Source organism: Amblyomma americanum, chromosome 8, assembly GCF_052857255.1.
Source record: "Amblyomma americanum isolate KBUSLIRL-KWMA chromosome 8, ASM5285725v1, whole genome shotgun sequence".
Classification (NCBI taxonomy): domain Eukaryota; kingdom Metazoa; phylum Arthropoda; class Arachnida; order Ixodida; family Ixodidae; genus Amblyomma; species Amblyomma americanum.
The window spans coordinates 65,830,613-65,844,913 of record NC_135504.1 but is presented as its reverse complement, the minus strand read 5'-3'; the positions used below and the strand labels follow the sequence as shown (position 1 = coordinate 65,844,913).

General features: G+C 43.2%; 1 protein-coding gene and 1 long non-coding RNA gene across 3 annotated transcripts in view; one reads left to right on the top strand and one right to left on the bottom strand.

The window, feature by feature from the left end:
- Positions 1-136: 136 nt before the first annotated feature.
- Pect (phosphoethanolamine cytidylyltransferase) overlaps positions 137-14,301 on the top strand; it is a 30,018-nt gene continuing 15,853 nt past the window's right edge. The window contains exons 1-5 of one of the 2 annotated variants that reach the window (XM_077635033.1): positions 137-357; positions 1,633-1,675; positions 5,166-5,211; positions 13,538-13,623; positions 13,874-13,949. In XM_077635033.1, coding sequence (XP_077491159.1) covers positions 305-357; positions 1,633-1,675; positions 5,166-5,211; positions 13,538-13,623; positions 13,874-13,949 — 304 coding nt within the window. In that variant the 5' untranslated portion in view covers positions 137-304. The remainder of the gene's footprint in view (positions 358-1,632; positions 1,676-5,165; positions 5,212-13,537; positions 13,624-13,873; positions 13,950-14,301) is intronic. The other variant, XM_077635034.1, reaches the window with a different exon arrangement.
- LOC144100392 (uncharacterized) lies at positions 9,665-10,738 on the bottom strand. Its single transcript, XR_013307640.1, has 2 exons — positions 10,478-10,738; positions 9,665-9,786 (listed from the first exon to the last, which is right to left on the bottom strand). It is a non-coding gene; the product is annotated as an uncharacterized LOC144100392 (long non-coding RNA).

Genomic DNA, 14,301 nt, shown 5'->3' with positions numbered 1-14,301 from the left:
GCATTTCATCTCTTCTCAGCCCGAAGACGGCGAATGGGAAAGAAGACCGGCCGTGGTGGCGCGAAAAAGTGCGAAACTGGACCAAGGTCAGCGATTGGCCCGCTGAGCCCACGTGACCTCTGCCGTAAACACCGATAAGTCTCAAGGCCGCCGCTGGGCCGCTGGCGTGGAATCAGCCGCTGCCCGCATAGGCAGCGCTCGCCCGCACGACGACGTCGTTGGCGAGGTCGCGTTTATAAAGGTTTGACCGGCACTGGAGGCGACCTGAAGGAGCGACGAGGGGAAACCGCGCGAGGCGTCCACGATGAGCGGAGAACCGGCGAACGACGGCCTCGTACGAGTCTGGTGCGACGGCTGGTGAGTGTCTCGCGCGCTTGGTTTCGCGCTATCGGATGACTAGGGGGAGTAAAAAAAAGAAAGGGACCGAAAAATAATCCTCTGTCGTAAGTAGTACGCACGCGCTCTAAAAATGACGGAGGCGTGGTTGCTCTTCTCCGCGCACCCGGGTCGAACGGGCTCGCTTATTTGATTAAAGCGAACAGTATCTTGTTTGGAGTTCTTGCTTCGCATAGACCACAGTGATTGAGCGGTCTTAAATAGTAGAACGCTGTGTTGAAGATTTTAACAAGCTCGGAAGGTATGGTGTGCGCCTCGAATGTTGAGGTTGAGGCCGACTGTGTTTTTCCACGCGGCAGCGGTGATGCAGAGAAAAATGCGCATGAGTCTACTCGCGCTAGAAAGCGAGAAAAACGTTCGCGTGTACCCCGCGGTATCGCGCTGATAAAATTGGGGAGAGCCTAGCACTTCTGGTGCTGACTTGTCCATCGTGTCATTTCTGGTGCCTTACTACGTGCGCGCGTTAAGATATTCGAGACGGGTGGGGGGGCATATTGCTTGCCGATGCCGTAACCTGGGGGGCTGATCGAGGCGTGTAAGTAAGCGCTTTCGGACTCCATATGAATAAGGGTGTCGATACCCGACGCTTGGGATTGTGCAATATCCGTGAAGTTCATTGATGTATGCGTATCGCGCGTATGGGTTGATACGCTAGTTTTTCGATAAAGCTATCATAACTCAAGGCTGCTGCTGATAAAATTTCAGTCCCAGTTGGTCACAGCCATCACACCCATGTACTCCTGACGTATAGCCATGTCCAGATTAGAAACTTATGCTCTGTATACCTTTACATGGCGCGCAAAAGAATTAAAAAATCTTGGCCGTCTTCTCCTTTCATTTTTCTTTTCGGCATCTCACTACTAATGTAACCTCTCGTATACCAAACATTTACATGGTTGTACATGATTGTACAATTTGGCAGTCAACTGCATTACCACGAACAAGTGTGTTTCGGCATTGACTTGCTCGCAACCGCAGGCTTTGCTGCACTCTGTCTCACCTAAAACCTGTGCTGTGATTAACGGCAGGATTTACAATGAACAGATTATTATTAGAAGGGATCACATTAAACGCCTCTGTAGAAGCTGCATTAGGTAGTGCTTACAGCCTATGAGAAAGAACAATAGGCATGTTATGTGGCACACATTTACTCTTGTACTTTATTCCTTATGTGCTGGCGATTCATGAACAGCTGCTTATTGTTGGCATTTACTTTTTTGCCTTTTATCTTCCCAGTTATGACATGGTGCATTTTGGGCATGCCAATCAACTCCGACAGGTGAGCCGTTTATGCTTCAGCGGTGTGTGCTAGCTTGTTCAAAACGATCGTTCAGCTCGTGCGCTTGGCTGGTAACACGAAGTTAAACAAACAGGAGAATTTTTGTGAATGCAAGCAGAGTTGTGACAGCTAACGAAAAAAAGTCTAATGTAGAGTGTGCTGCTGTTGCTGGGTTTTTGGCCAGATATTCAGTTCTCTTTCCAGCACCTCTCTGGAGAGGACAATATGCGTGTGGTCAGGGCTTTCCTCATTTGTCGGTGCAATGAGGCGTGCAAGTTGTTTCGAAGTGAGGCTTATCGCCGTCTACGTGGGGCTTCTCTATGTATGGGAGGTTCAGATATGTCTTTTGTTCTGCAAAGACAAAGGGGCCTAGAGTATAGAAAAAAATTTACTTTTATGAGCTAGACACAGCAGTTTCATCTCTGCTTGCTCTGCAGATTACACTTTAGTGCTCTTTTGTATTTGTGTGACCTTGATTTTCACCCTGAGTGCAACCAAAGTTTGATTGAAACTAGTGAAAAAACTGGCTTTTTCAGTATTTTTAGTGTGTTGAAATATTAGCCAATTAGTTTTTACAAACGTTTGGAAAATGAGCTGTATAATTCTCGCCTTGGTTTTTGTAGCTTGTGGCCTTTTTTAGTCTGGGTTGTAGTGTAGTTATTTCGGGCCTACCATTTTTTGGCTGTATTAAGACTACAAGTATATCTAAACTGTGCAGGATGCAATCCTGAGCATACAGCAGGGTAAATTTTGTGGACACTGTGCTGTGTTCATGCTTTTTCCATACTTGTTGCATTATGCTTTTAGCTGTTAAATGACACCATTTTTCTCTACTGAACAGAAGGGATTTTATTTTGGTGCTGGCATTATTGAGTACTTCAATAAAACTGTCATGAGTAATAAATTTTGCATTAGAACTCATGTCTGTGGATAGCTTATTAATTACGTAATTACTAATAATTATGTCCGTATTGACAACTGCATTAAATAAATCCTTTCTTGACCAGTATTTGTAGCTGTCAAAAAATGCCTGCTTCGTTATTTGTGCCTCTGAATATGTGAATCCGCTTTGAACAGACATTGTTTGTTTTTGCAGAACACCTGTTGGATAGATTTCTTTTTATTGTTCTGAGTGAGGTTTGTTCAACGTATTGCAACCTTGGGCAATTTGCCTATTGCACTAGCTTTTTAAAATAGTGTGTGCATGTGGTAATAAACCACTCCATTGGCTCTTATGTTTGTTCTACTTCTTTTACATTCATAAACAGCCAGGAGGCTCTAAAATCGGCACTAATTTCGACAAATGCATGATTACCCATGGCTGATTCGAAGGAAGTAGATTTAAGGTGCATTCATCACATTGTTGATGATGCTTTTGAAGCTTGATGTTGGTAAGCTTGGTAAAGATACGAAGAAGAGCAGTGCTTTTTGACCAAAGTGGAACTGCTTATCTATTTTTTTCCCCTTCCATTTCGTGCTCACTATTGCACATTTTGCTTCCTGTGCTCTGACTAGGCTGTAACCTTGTTTCTAAGCAAAAAGAAATAAACATTCCTTGATTTGTTGCCAATTCCATGGCAACGGTTGGGCTTGTTAGCATTGTCTATTTGTGCCCTTCTAACGAAGAGAAGTGAGCTTTATGCAACCTAATGCGACCTTGGCCAGTCTGCCTGTTGCACTAGCTTTTTCAGCTGGTGTGTGCATTCATGGACTGTGTTGCTTCTGTTTCAGATTGTTTTAGCTTCTAAGTACAGTGCGTTTATTGAGACATGGAGTAAATGCCGATATATCCCTAAGCTGTGGATGAAATGACTGACGTGGTTGCTATGTCCACTGTATATCGTTTGGGAAGCTCTCAGACACATGCAGTGATGCTTCAGTTTACGATTGCCAGAAGAGCTTGCTTTAATGAGATTAAATAAACTGTTTGAAAAATAGCGAGCATAGTTAACTGGAAGTGGTGCACAAACATAATTGCTGCATGTAAGCTCTTAGGCGAGCCTGGAGAGAACTTTTAAAATGCAGAAGCATCCTGTTTGTTATCCTCTTCACTTAAGTGTACTGCTCCAACATATGTATGCTATGTTCTCGCAAGTGACAGTATGTCCTCTTATATTGAGGCTGCAGCAATCATTGCAAAATGTTTTTTGTATATTTTTTTCTATGCTGTGTGCACATAATATCTCGTAGCTCCTTACGACCTGTTGATTTTCAGTTCCCTTTTATTCTGAAATGCTCGCACCTTCCCAAACAAAACTGCAGCTGCGAAAGAATCTGCTGATGAAAAAGATTTATACACCTCTTCGTGATTGGTTTAGGGGCACAGGGAAAGGTTCAATGCCACGTCTGTCGTTTCATACTGTCATGCGTTATGTTTCATCACTCGACGCGACTGTCCTCAACAATTAATTACGATAATTGCGACACATTTGGCACACTATCGTCTTGGTCACCGCTGCATTAACCGCCTAGTACTCCTACTACTTTGGTCTAGCAGCTTTGATGATGATGATACAATGACATTGAGCTTATTGGATGTTCTTTTTGTGTGCTTTGTCAGTGCTGTATATGCACAGTGGTCTGCAATTACAGCATCTCTCTTGGTGTAACATGATATATGTAACACCAGTGTTTTAACATATATCCAGTATACAGCTTTTGATACCATCGGTGCATAAATTCACCGCCTTCCAGAACTTGCCAAATGTGAATAATGCATTATATACTCTAGCTGAATTGTGCCAGCTGTACTGGCTGTTCAAAATAGTTGTGTTGTTTCACGTCTCGTTGCCTAATTCTAGATTATGAGGGACATCCTTGTGGGGGGTTCCGAATCACTCTCAATAGCTTGAGGTTCTTTAACATGTTGTGAAATCTGGGCACACAGGCACCTATCAATTTCTCCCCTTGCACAAGCCATCCCAGCTCGTATAGAAAGATTGTGATTATGGTGAGTGGTTTGTGAGAGTTTAACATCCCAAAGCGACTCAGGCTATGGGGAACGCCGTAGTGAAGGGCTCCGTAAATTTCGGCCACCTGGGGTTCTTTAATGTGCTCTGACATCGCACAGTACACGGGCCTCTAGCATTTCACCTACATCGCAATGCGACCGCCGTGACCGAGGTCGAACCCACATCTTTCGGGCCAGCAGCTGAATGCCATAACCACTCAGCCACCGCGGCGGCTGATTATGACAAGTGTAAAGATTAAGACTGTTAATTGGTTTTTGAAGAAGCAACAGCAGTTTATGAGCAGGGAAAGAAAGCACATCCATTTTGCCTGAAAAGCGTGAGCAAAGCTTATTTTTTGGTGAAACTGTCATGGAGGCGGGAGGCGTGGCAGCCTTGCTCAGCTCTGCGAGGGGTCAGAGAGGGGCTACTTTTGGGTTCGGGACGATCAAGATAGCATTGAGTTGACGTGGTGTGACTTGTGGACTTGGTGCCTTCACGGGTTATCAGAGCTCGTGATGTTTGCCTTTCCTTTCTTGCAGGCGAAGGCAATGGGTGATTACCTTGTGGTGGGAGTGCACACTGATGGTGAGTGTGGTGCAGCAATATTCAACATTACTGTTCTTTTCCTTTTGTTCTTGTTTAAAGTACCCCCCCCCCCCCCCCTGCTTTCGTGCTTTGCTTAAAAAAAAAACCGCATGTGTGTTGTAGATCTATGTGTCGCGTTGTTGCTCACTGTACCAGTACGTGTTGTTTTGCTTTTAAATAACGTTACGGTAACAGCTGTAGTGTGAGGCATGGTGGTCAACATGTTGAAGAGTCACAGCGCTTGCATGCTTAAAAGCAGGGCATATGGTTCGGAATTGTCTAAATAGAGAGCTAAATTGGTCAGGGTTGCAGCTAGTAACAAACCTAATACTGACAATGCAGCCAGGCGCTTTTCCTTGTTTAGGACAAATATGTGTCTCTGACGCTACCAGACTCTGCTAGTTTTGGATTGTGACGCATTGGTTGTGCTTGCTGGCTTTCCAAGACATTGTTCTTTCATGCTTGCAGTACAAGCGCTAACCATAATTGAGAATGCTGGGACGCGACTAAGGCCAGTGGGATACAGGACAGGGGTTATAAACTGGCCCTCAAAGAAATTATTTTTTCAATTGTTGTTCTTACATGGCATAAAGTGCTCGCTCTGAGGTTAAACACACAGCTATATCTAAGATATGAGTGCTAGATAAAGTGCCGCTAAGCAGTATGCATGCTGGCAAGTTCGTTAAGTTGAAAAATGACTGGTTTTCAGATTACTTACATTAATGATGCCGGCATATGCTTGATCACTGAACATTCAGAAATAGTACAGTGCATTGAGCTTTCTTTTTAACGTAGCCCTGGTATGAGACTCCACACTTGTCAAAAGGCAAGCTTGTCTAGATTGAAAAACTAGGCCATTGATATTTAAATTGTACATTGTGAATTCAAGGAAAGATGGACACCCCTGGCTGAATGTTGCTTGTTTGGGGGCTTTTAGTGGAAAAATTTCTGTGGGCACGTGCACTTTGATAGCAGTGGCTGTAAGGTTTGCGATAAGGAAGACACGATTTGGCTGGGTTTCACTTCTTCAATCGTGGCTGGAACCTTACGCTTTCACAAGCACACTCTTGCGAAATGCTGTTATGTCAGTTCTCAGATATTTTGAGTCCTGATTGACGCTTTTGGACCGCGTCCCATAGGCAATAAAGATAAAAGTTGGGATCTGTGCAACTTGAGACCTTAGTGATAATTAGTAGATGCAGGCCACTTTCTCTGCGCTTTATTGTGGAATTTTTCGCTTCAACTGATAATTGGTGCCAGCATGTGTTTGGAGATTTCCTAGCCTTAATTTCTTTAAATGGCAGTTGCTATAAGAAAACATTTTTTGAACTCAAATGCATTGCTGTTTGGCGTGAAGCAGCAACATAGGTGTGTGAAGGAGTTAGTGCTGTGCTTGATGTGTAGTATTCTTCCACACTCCTCCACTCCACTCTGATTGGGTGCTGCGCTTTCATCCTTCCACTTTCCTCCATCATCTCCACTTTTTCGGAGACTTCAAACACCGATGCCAGGATTTGGAAAAGTGGCACTACCAAATGATAGCGCGTTAAAAAGACCAGCGATGCGCCAGTTGGTATCGGAAATGGTGCGGCTGGACTTTGCTCACTGGTGCGTGGCCGATAGCTGCGCTACACTCAGAGAACGAAACTACATGACGATGAGACTCCTCCAATCGCTTGGAGTGCCGAGGTGCCGATCGGACCTCAACAGGGCCCCCCTTCCGGCTATATCAGAGTTAACTGGTTAGGGGGAGAGCGGGCAGTGGGGCGGTGAATTATCAGCTTTCGCAGCATCGCATACCTGACTTATCCGACCTCGGCCGCCACTCTTTCGCATGCCGGGCACGTTGGAGTAAGACAAAAAGCGGCTTTGAAATGTGTTCAAATTTTACCCGCCCAACCAAAATTTTGAAAGTTGTTTGAATTAATCGAAAGCATGAATTATTCGAGCTTGAATTATTGCGAGTCTCCTGTATGAGGTAATAATAGGATATCTGTATATAGAAATGCACTTTCTAATTCTTGGCCCAATGCAATAGACAAACTTGCAACTGATGCAAGGAAAAACTAAATGTGGCCTCTTATATTGGTTTAGATCTGAGCTAAGCATTGTGGATGGCGTTAACTATACAGCTCTTTTTATGCTTATGCCTGTTTTTTTTTGTAACCATGGTTTTAATCCTACAGGTACAGTTGGAGTTTTGACCTTGCTGGTGGCATGAAGCTTTTGAGCAGGCTCAGGACATATAGTTATGGCATGTCCGTGGCACACTTCTTTGGTTTGGATGTCTTCTTGCTTTTCGTTTCAGTGCTCCATTGGCTTGTGAGGGAACCATGCTGCGTATGAGTTCTCACCATCTGATACATAACTTTTACTTCCACATACTTCTTAGCTGCCAGCACATTGAACTGTTTCTTCTTTTTATTTCCACAACATGAGGCATGATTATTGAGAATCATTCTCCATTTATTTATCTTTGTGGATGGCCTTATCACATTATCATGGCTCGCTTCCAATGGTACATGCTTACGCGTGCTTATGGCAAGACCGTCTTTGTTGTCTAGGAGATAAGGATCGCTTACGCGTGCTGTACTTTGGACGTTGACCGTCCGAGAAAAATACCCTGTTGGCGCGCCACGCTCAAGAGCATTGATTAGGCTCTTGGACTGAAGTCTGACGCAAGTCTTGCAGAGGCCAGATGATGCGAGCCAGGAATTCTGTCGACTCATGGTGCAGCTTAATATAGGTTGTGTATTATAGGCAGCTCAGCTAAGCTTGCAGACTTGTTTGCAAACCTGGCTTGGATCATTGTGGGACCTTTCGGTTGCGACTCCATGCTCAGTACTAGAGGTGCCTTAATAGCGTCTTTTCCTTTCTTTTCTTTTTTGAGAATTAATTGACACTTTGAAAGGTGAGAAGTTTAAGCTAGTTAGATGCTTGCCATTTATTACGAGGAGGTATTGCTGGCATAATCTAGTCTGTTTTGAAGTGGCAGTTCTTGGATCGGGCTGCAGTGAAGTCACTTGTGATCCTTACAAGCATAGTGGATGCCAGAAGCAGGGCTTCTCTTTATCACATTCTGATTAAAGTGGTTTCAGCTGCATGAGTACTATCTTTTTGATGCAAGCTTTGCACATTTCTGTCAACAGTGGTTTGCCAGCAGTGGCTTCTGAAACCTTCTAAAGTGTGACTGTGAGCGAAGCTCGGTTAGATTGGCACTCGGCATTTAATGGCTCTAATTTTCGATTTTAAGGTTTTTATTTAGTCGTGAACATAAATTGGCTACTGCCGTGTAAAAAAGGCCAAAGAAGTTAGAAGAATGGGTAAAGAGTGCTGCCATAATCACCAGCCAGAAAAATTGCACCTGCACCATGCACATTTTCGGTACCTAGCTCACCCTGTGAACCACCTTTCCTGGTTGCAGGTGATCTACGCTAAAAGATAGTTCGTAGCAAATTGTGTTCAGCATTGCCGTTCTAAGTGTCACTTTGGATATGGGGGCAACAAGTAATTTTATTAAAAAGTAGAGCACTTTGTGAGTAAATTAATAAATGGTGCACTTTTTTAAATGAACTCTGTGCGCAACTTTTCAGCGCACATTTCGAAAACTGATATCTTGCAGATTACCAGCAAAACCTGGTTAATGTTGCTAATTACACCAGGGCCAAAAATTTCTAGAATTCATGATGACTGCAGGTCACTGAATGAAAAGGACTTGAAATTACAGGAAATTTGTTCATTGGAGTGAAGGTACTTGAAAGTTCTTGCACTAGGTGACTCGCTTTAGTTCAGCAACCTGATTTTGGTGCATTTTTTTACCTTTATAGTGGCTTTGCCAACTGTGGCTAGCACAGGTTAATGTTGATTGTAACTGCAAAATAGATTCTAAAAGACAGTGTTAGGCCATTTGTCTGTGGTCTGGATGCTTCGTTCGTTTATGATGCACAGAAATCTAGGTACCTGGCGACACATTCAATGCTTGTGTGGACTGCTTGTGATGCGTTAACAGCTTGTATGGTGTTTTCATTTTTGCGTTCCATTAGTGAAGACAGTTTATGAAGAAGTCAAGCTAAGCAAATGGCTTTTTTTTTTCCCGCAACAAATGCTAGTGAAAAAAGTGTTCACAAGGTTTTTATAGCGGCATTGATGATGCCACTGGCCTACCCAGTCAAAAAAAACCATTGGAAATTACCAATTGGAAATTTCCAAATGTGTTTTCGACACCATTGGAAAATTCCAATTGGACTATTCCAATTGGCCGAAACCAATTGGCCGAAATCAATTGGACTATTCCAATTGGAATTTTCCAATGGTGTCGAAAACACATTTGGAAATTTCCAATTGGTAATTTCCAATTGGTAGACTCCAACTGGTCCACTCTATGGCCGATACCGACTGGGCTGCTCCGATTATCGGGCACCAGATGGCTATTAAACAGTCAGGAGGCAAGCAGTGCATTATCTGTAGCATTTTATTAAAGTATAAGAATGAATAAATAAATAGTCGTGACACAAATCTTCTTGCAGGTCCTAGTGCAGGTCCTAAAATTAAGGCTCCATTTCTTTCGCGAGCTCCCTGCAATCAAACAGAAGCATGACAGAATGCATTACTGCAGAGAATCTAAAGACCGAAAAGCAAATAACAAGGAATAAGATTTAATGTGTGAACAAACAAACGAAATCCATCAAGCTGCACACTAAGATGCTCTTTGTGGAATCAAGTTATGGATTAGCATTCAATGCAGTAACTGCGCGAGTTTTGATACAAGCAGTCACAACAGAAACAATAATTTGTGCGTCATGAAAACTGCAACATGGGAATGCTTGTTTTTATTCTGTTGTTGGCGATTCATAAAGCACCACAGGAACTTGCTATGTTTTATTTCGTAATTACGCAATGCGATCAAATTAATAGCAAAATGCAATATACTGCATTCCAGGAGTAATGTCCTGCGCTGCAAATACAGCACTTTTATAAATGTATACTCCTGAAGATTTGTATTATCCACATCATCAATGCTGAAAAAGTGCCTAAGCTGCAGCCATCCTCCACGAGCAGAAAAAAGATTCAATCATTTGACCTATTCCCATTATCAAACTACGTTCGTTCATTAATTGTTTTGCACACAAAGATGTGACCACGTGCTCTGCTTCCAAGCATAGATCGCGGACGTAGGCTCTATAACAGCTTCACAATTAATGCTTAACATTTGCATCAGGCACACACATATCACACAAAGTTAACAGTGAAAAGTGCAGGTAATTACCTCCAAGCATGAGAATGCGGGCCGGATAAAAGTCTACTTCTCCTTCGGCATCTGTCCACTTCACCTGATGATAGATTCGCGAATCAAAAGTCTTGGGCATTTTCAGGTGCAAAGTCCTTCACATCCGTGACGGGCACCACCGCACATCTTATATTGTCTTTATACCTGACGTACGCAAAATCAGGCGCACCCGAAGACATCGCGCACACAGGTATCCTAGTACTACACCTAGAGCACTGTACTGCAGCGCAAGAACCACGCCACCACGCTGACTGCGCGCGCCATGACACAAACACAGTTGTGGTGATACGAAACTGAGGAATCATTTTATTTTCCGAGAGTAAAACTTTTGAAAGTGATTAACAGCAACAAAATTTTTAATACATTTTTAAAATTAAGTATTGCGATTTTGTTTATAAATTGTTAATATTTGACTATTTTGTACAGTACTCTGCATTATGTGAAAATGTGGATAACATCGCTCACTAGCTGACTGGATCAGCTTGAACTGCAATAAGGCGGTCTCTGGAGTGAGGCTATGATGGAGCTGCCAGTTTCTGAAATATTGACTGTTTGTATATTAGTAAGAACAGGTGAAAATGCTTATGTCTCGCCAGTGCCGAGTTCATTCACAATTTAAACTCAATATTGCCGCAAATCTTTGTACTGAATGTTTGTTCTTTCATTCATGAAAGCTGCTGGCACACAAATTTATCTCAGTTGATCGCACCGAGGCGGAGCCTTTTCTGCGTTGTTCCAGACTTATGGTAACTTTGCACGCCGTATCTCAGAAGTTCGCTATCAGCTTTAAATTGGGCACGGCCGAGAACAGTGGGCACTCTTTTCGGCGACCGCCGAGCATACTTGTTGCTTTCGTCGCCGCCAAGTAATTCGATCAGTTCATTGTGGGCACAAGTCAGCCGAAAGAGTTTCGTTCGGAAGCTATTTTCGCTATCTTTCCGACCCGCTGGACTGCCGTCATCACAACGTGACATCTGTTGGACCAGTCCATTTGGGAGCAGGGAATCAATTTGGTAGTCCAGTTGGAACAAGGAAAAACAATTGAGCTGACCAGTTGGAATATAAGTCCAATTGGAAAGTTCAGTTGGACCCAACTGGAAGTACACAACCAAGTGGATGGTCCACTCGGAACTAAAGAAACCAATTGGGCTGTCCAGTTGGATTCATCAGTCCAACTGGCTGACCAGTTGGCTCCCAATGGGTCCAGTTGGCTGACCAGTTGGCTCCCAATGGGTCCAATGGGTCCCATTGGCTGACCAATGGGTCCCACTGGCTGACCATTTGGGTCCAATGGGTCCCATTGGAAACTTCAATTGGACCCAATGGTTTTTTTTTTTTTTTTTGACTGGGTAGGGAAGTGTTGGGAATAGAAATGGCCCTGTTTTCTAGCACTTTTCTCGTTTGAAACAAAGTGAATGTAGTCCAAAGACCCTGGATTCAATTTCATGAAAATAGACAGGCAAATATTGCATTGTTTTCATATTCCTTAAACGTGTAAGCAGTGGGCTGTCAAAAGAAAAGCCCAACAGCCTTGCCTTTGGGTTGAGTAGGAATAATTCTCTGAATGCACGTCAGATTTATTGCTGCGACACTAATTTTATTAAACTGTCTACCTAAAACTGTGCATCACCTTCCCTTTACATCACTTCTTGCTCATTTCCTGCAAGGTCGTTGACTTGCACGAGGAATGTACCAGTGTTATCATTTGCGCAACATGCTTGTGTGCGTGTCTAGAGCATTCTGACGCAGTTGTGATAATGGATGTGCAACATCTATCGATGTTCGAGATTACTGTCCAGGATGTCTTTGCCTTTCAACTAAAATAATACAGACATGTTGATGCAACCTGATCTAAGTGTGCCTGCTTGTCAACTGATAACTGGCTTCAAAATGCCTTCCACAGCTGTTATATTCCAGTTCTGCTTTTGCTTTGTCATCTCCAAAATTATCAGCATTCAGCGCAAACTGAAATTTTTAAATGGGTTTAAAAGTATACGTTTTCTTTTAAATATGTCGGCAAATAAAGTTTTTAGGCTGTGATGTTGTATTCGGCCAGCTGGTACCAGCTGTGCATACGTGTTTGCATAGCTCTGCAGTCAGTTTGGTTTTTGATTGCTTGCAGTACTGTGCCATCACTAAAATGGGGTTAATGTGTAATGGTTCACCTCCTAGGCCGTTAATTTTCTGTGTGCTTTCGGTACCCATAACTTATATAAGTGCTCTGCTCAAGAATAGTCGTGCTTATGGGTCACTTGTTTGGTAGCTGATGATGCCTATGTGGCTGAAACTTGTAGGCTAATGAAATTGGAGACACTGCAGTGAATTATGAAAAGAGAGCAGAGCGGGTCAGGGAACAAACGCAAATGAATGATATCCTAGCTGAAATTCATGAGAAATGGACATTGACAGGGTACATTGATGTTTACAGGAAGGTAACTCTCTCTCAGAGTAACTGCTTGAATTCTGGGAGAGGGCAAGCATGGCAGGGAGTGGAAAAGTGTCAGGTGGGCAGATGAGGTTGGGAAGCTTGCTGTGATGAGATGGCCATAGCTGGCACAGGACAGGAGTAATTTGTGGCGTTTTTCTTGAAGTGGACCTTATTAGGCTGACGATGATCTTCAATGTTGGTGTTGACGTTTGTCTGAATAAAAAAAAAGCAGGTAGAAGAATAATAATGGCAGTGCAATGAAACAAGGACATTAGTCTTGATCTTGTTTTATTTTTTTATTTCTCACCTTTCATCATTCTCCTTCCTTCACTTTTTATTCTGGGCACCTTTTTATTGAATTTTAATTTCCCCGCCTACAGCTGGCGTTGTTTAACACCCTTTTGTGCTTGCTGGGGTCAGCATGACAAACCGGTCGTAAGGCTAGTACAGAGAGAATCTTGCCAAGCACTGCCTATATTGCTTTCTTCTGGTAAAAACCTCCACCGCATGTCAAATGATCTTGCATGCTGCGCTGGTGAGCATATTGCTTTGCTGGTGCAGTAGTTGTGTGTGATGCATCGGTGAATATGTTCTCTCTTTTCCGCATTCAGAGGAGATCAAAAAACACAAGGGGCCACCTGTGTTCACCGAGCAGGAGCGGTACAAGATGGTGCGCGCTATCAAATGGGTCGACGAGGTGTGTAGTGGCTTCGTTTATTTCTTTATTGAAACACTCAAGAGTATTTCTGTGTAGTTCTCAATGAGCTTTGTTGAGCATCATGGGACTGCAGCTTCGTGTAGACCAAATTTCTGTCATGATAAATTGATCTTGTCGCGAAACTGCTTCTTGGTGCACAGCATCTGTGTTTGTTTTTCTTTTTTTTTTTGCATATGTGTTTCTGGCTGTAACGACATTTCTCTCTGCCTTGTTTGTCCTCTGTTTGAAGGTCGTCGAAGGCGCTCCCTACATCACCACGATAGAAACCTTGGACAAATACAAGTGCAACTTTTGTGTTCATGGAGGTAAGAATAAGGGACGTGGTGGGGCTGGAAGAGTGCTGGAAATTCCATAAAAGTGTTGCCCATCTTAAAAGGTATAGGAATGCCAGAGTGGGGGCGCTACAAAGCTGAGCTTGTGGTGCCAAGAGTAAAGAAGCTGCATTCGACGATCCCTTAAAACGGGTGTAATCTCCAGTTAAAAAGTAACTAATTAAACTGACATTACAACGGCAACCCTGCGGATGGGCAGTGGTGTCAAATTGCTCAGCTATATTTGAGTAATTTTCTTGCAAAGCGATCCTTCTAGGGAATTCATGTTTCCTTTTGTGCACTAGCAGCACACCTCCAGCATATCTTTGTTCACCTTTGAACCAAG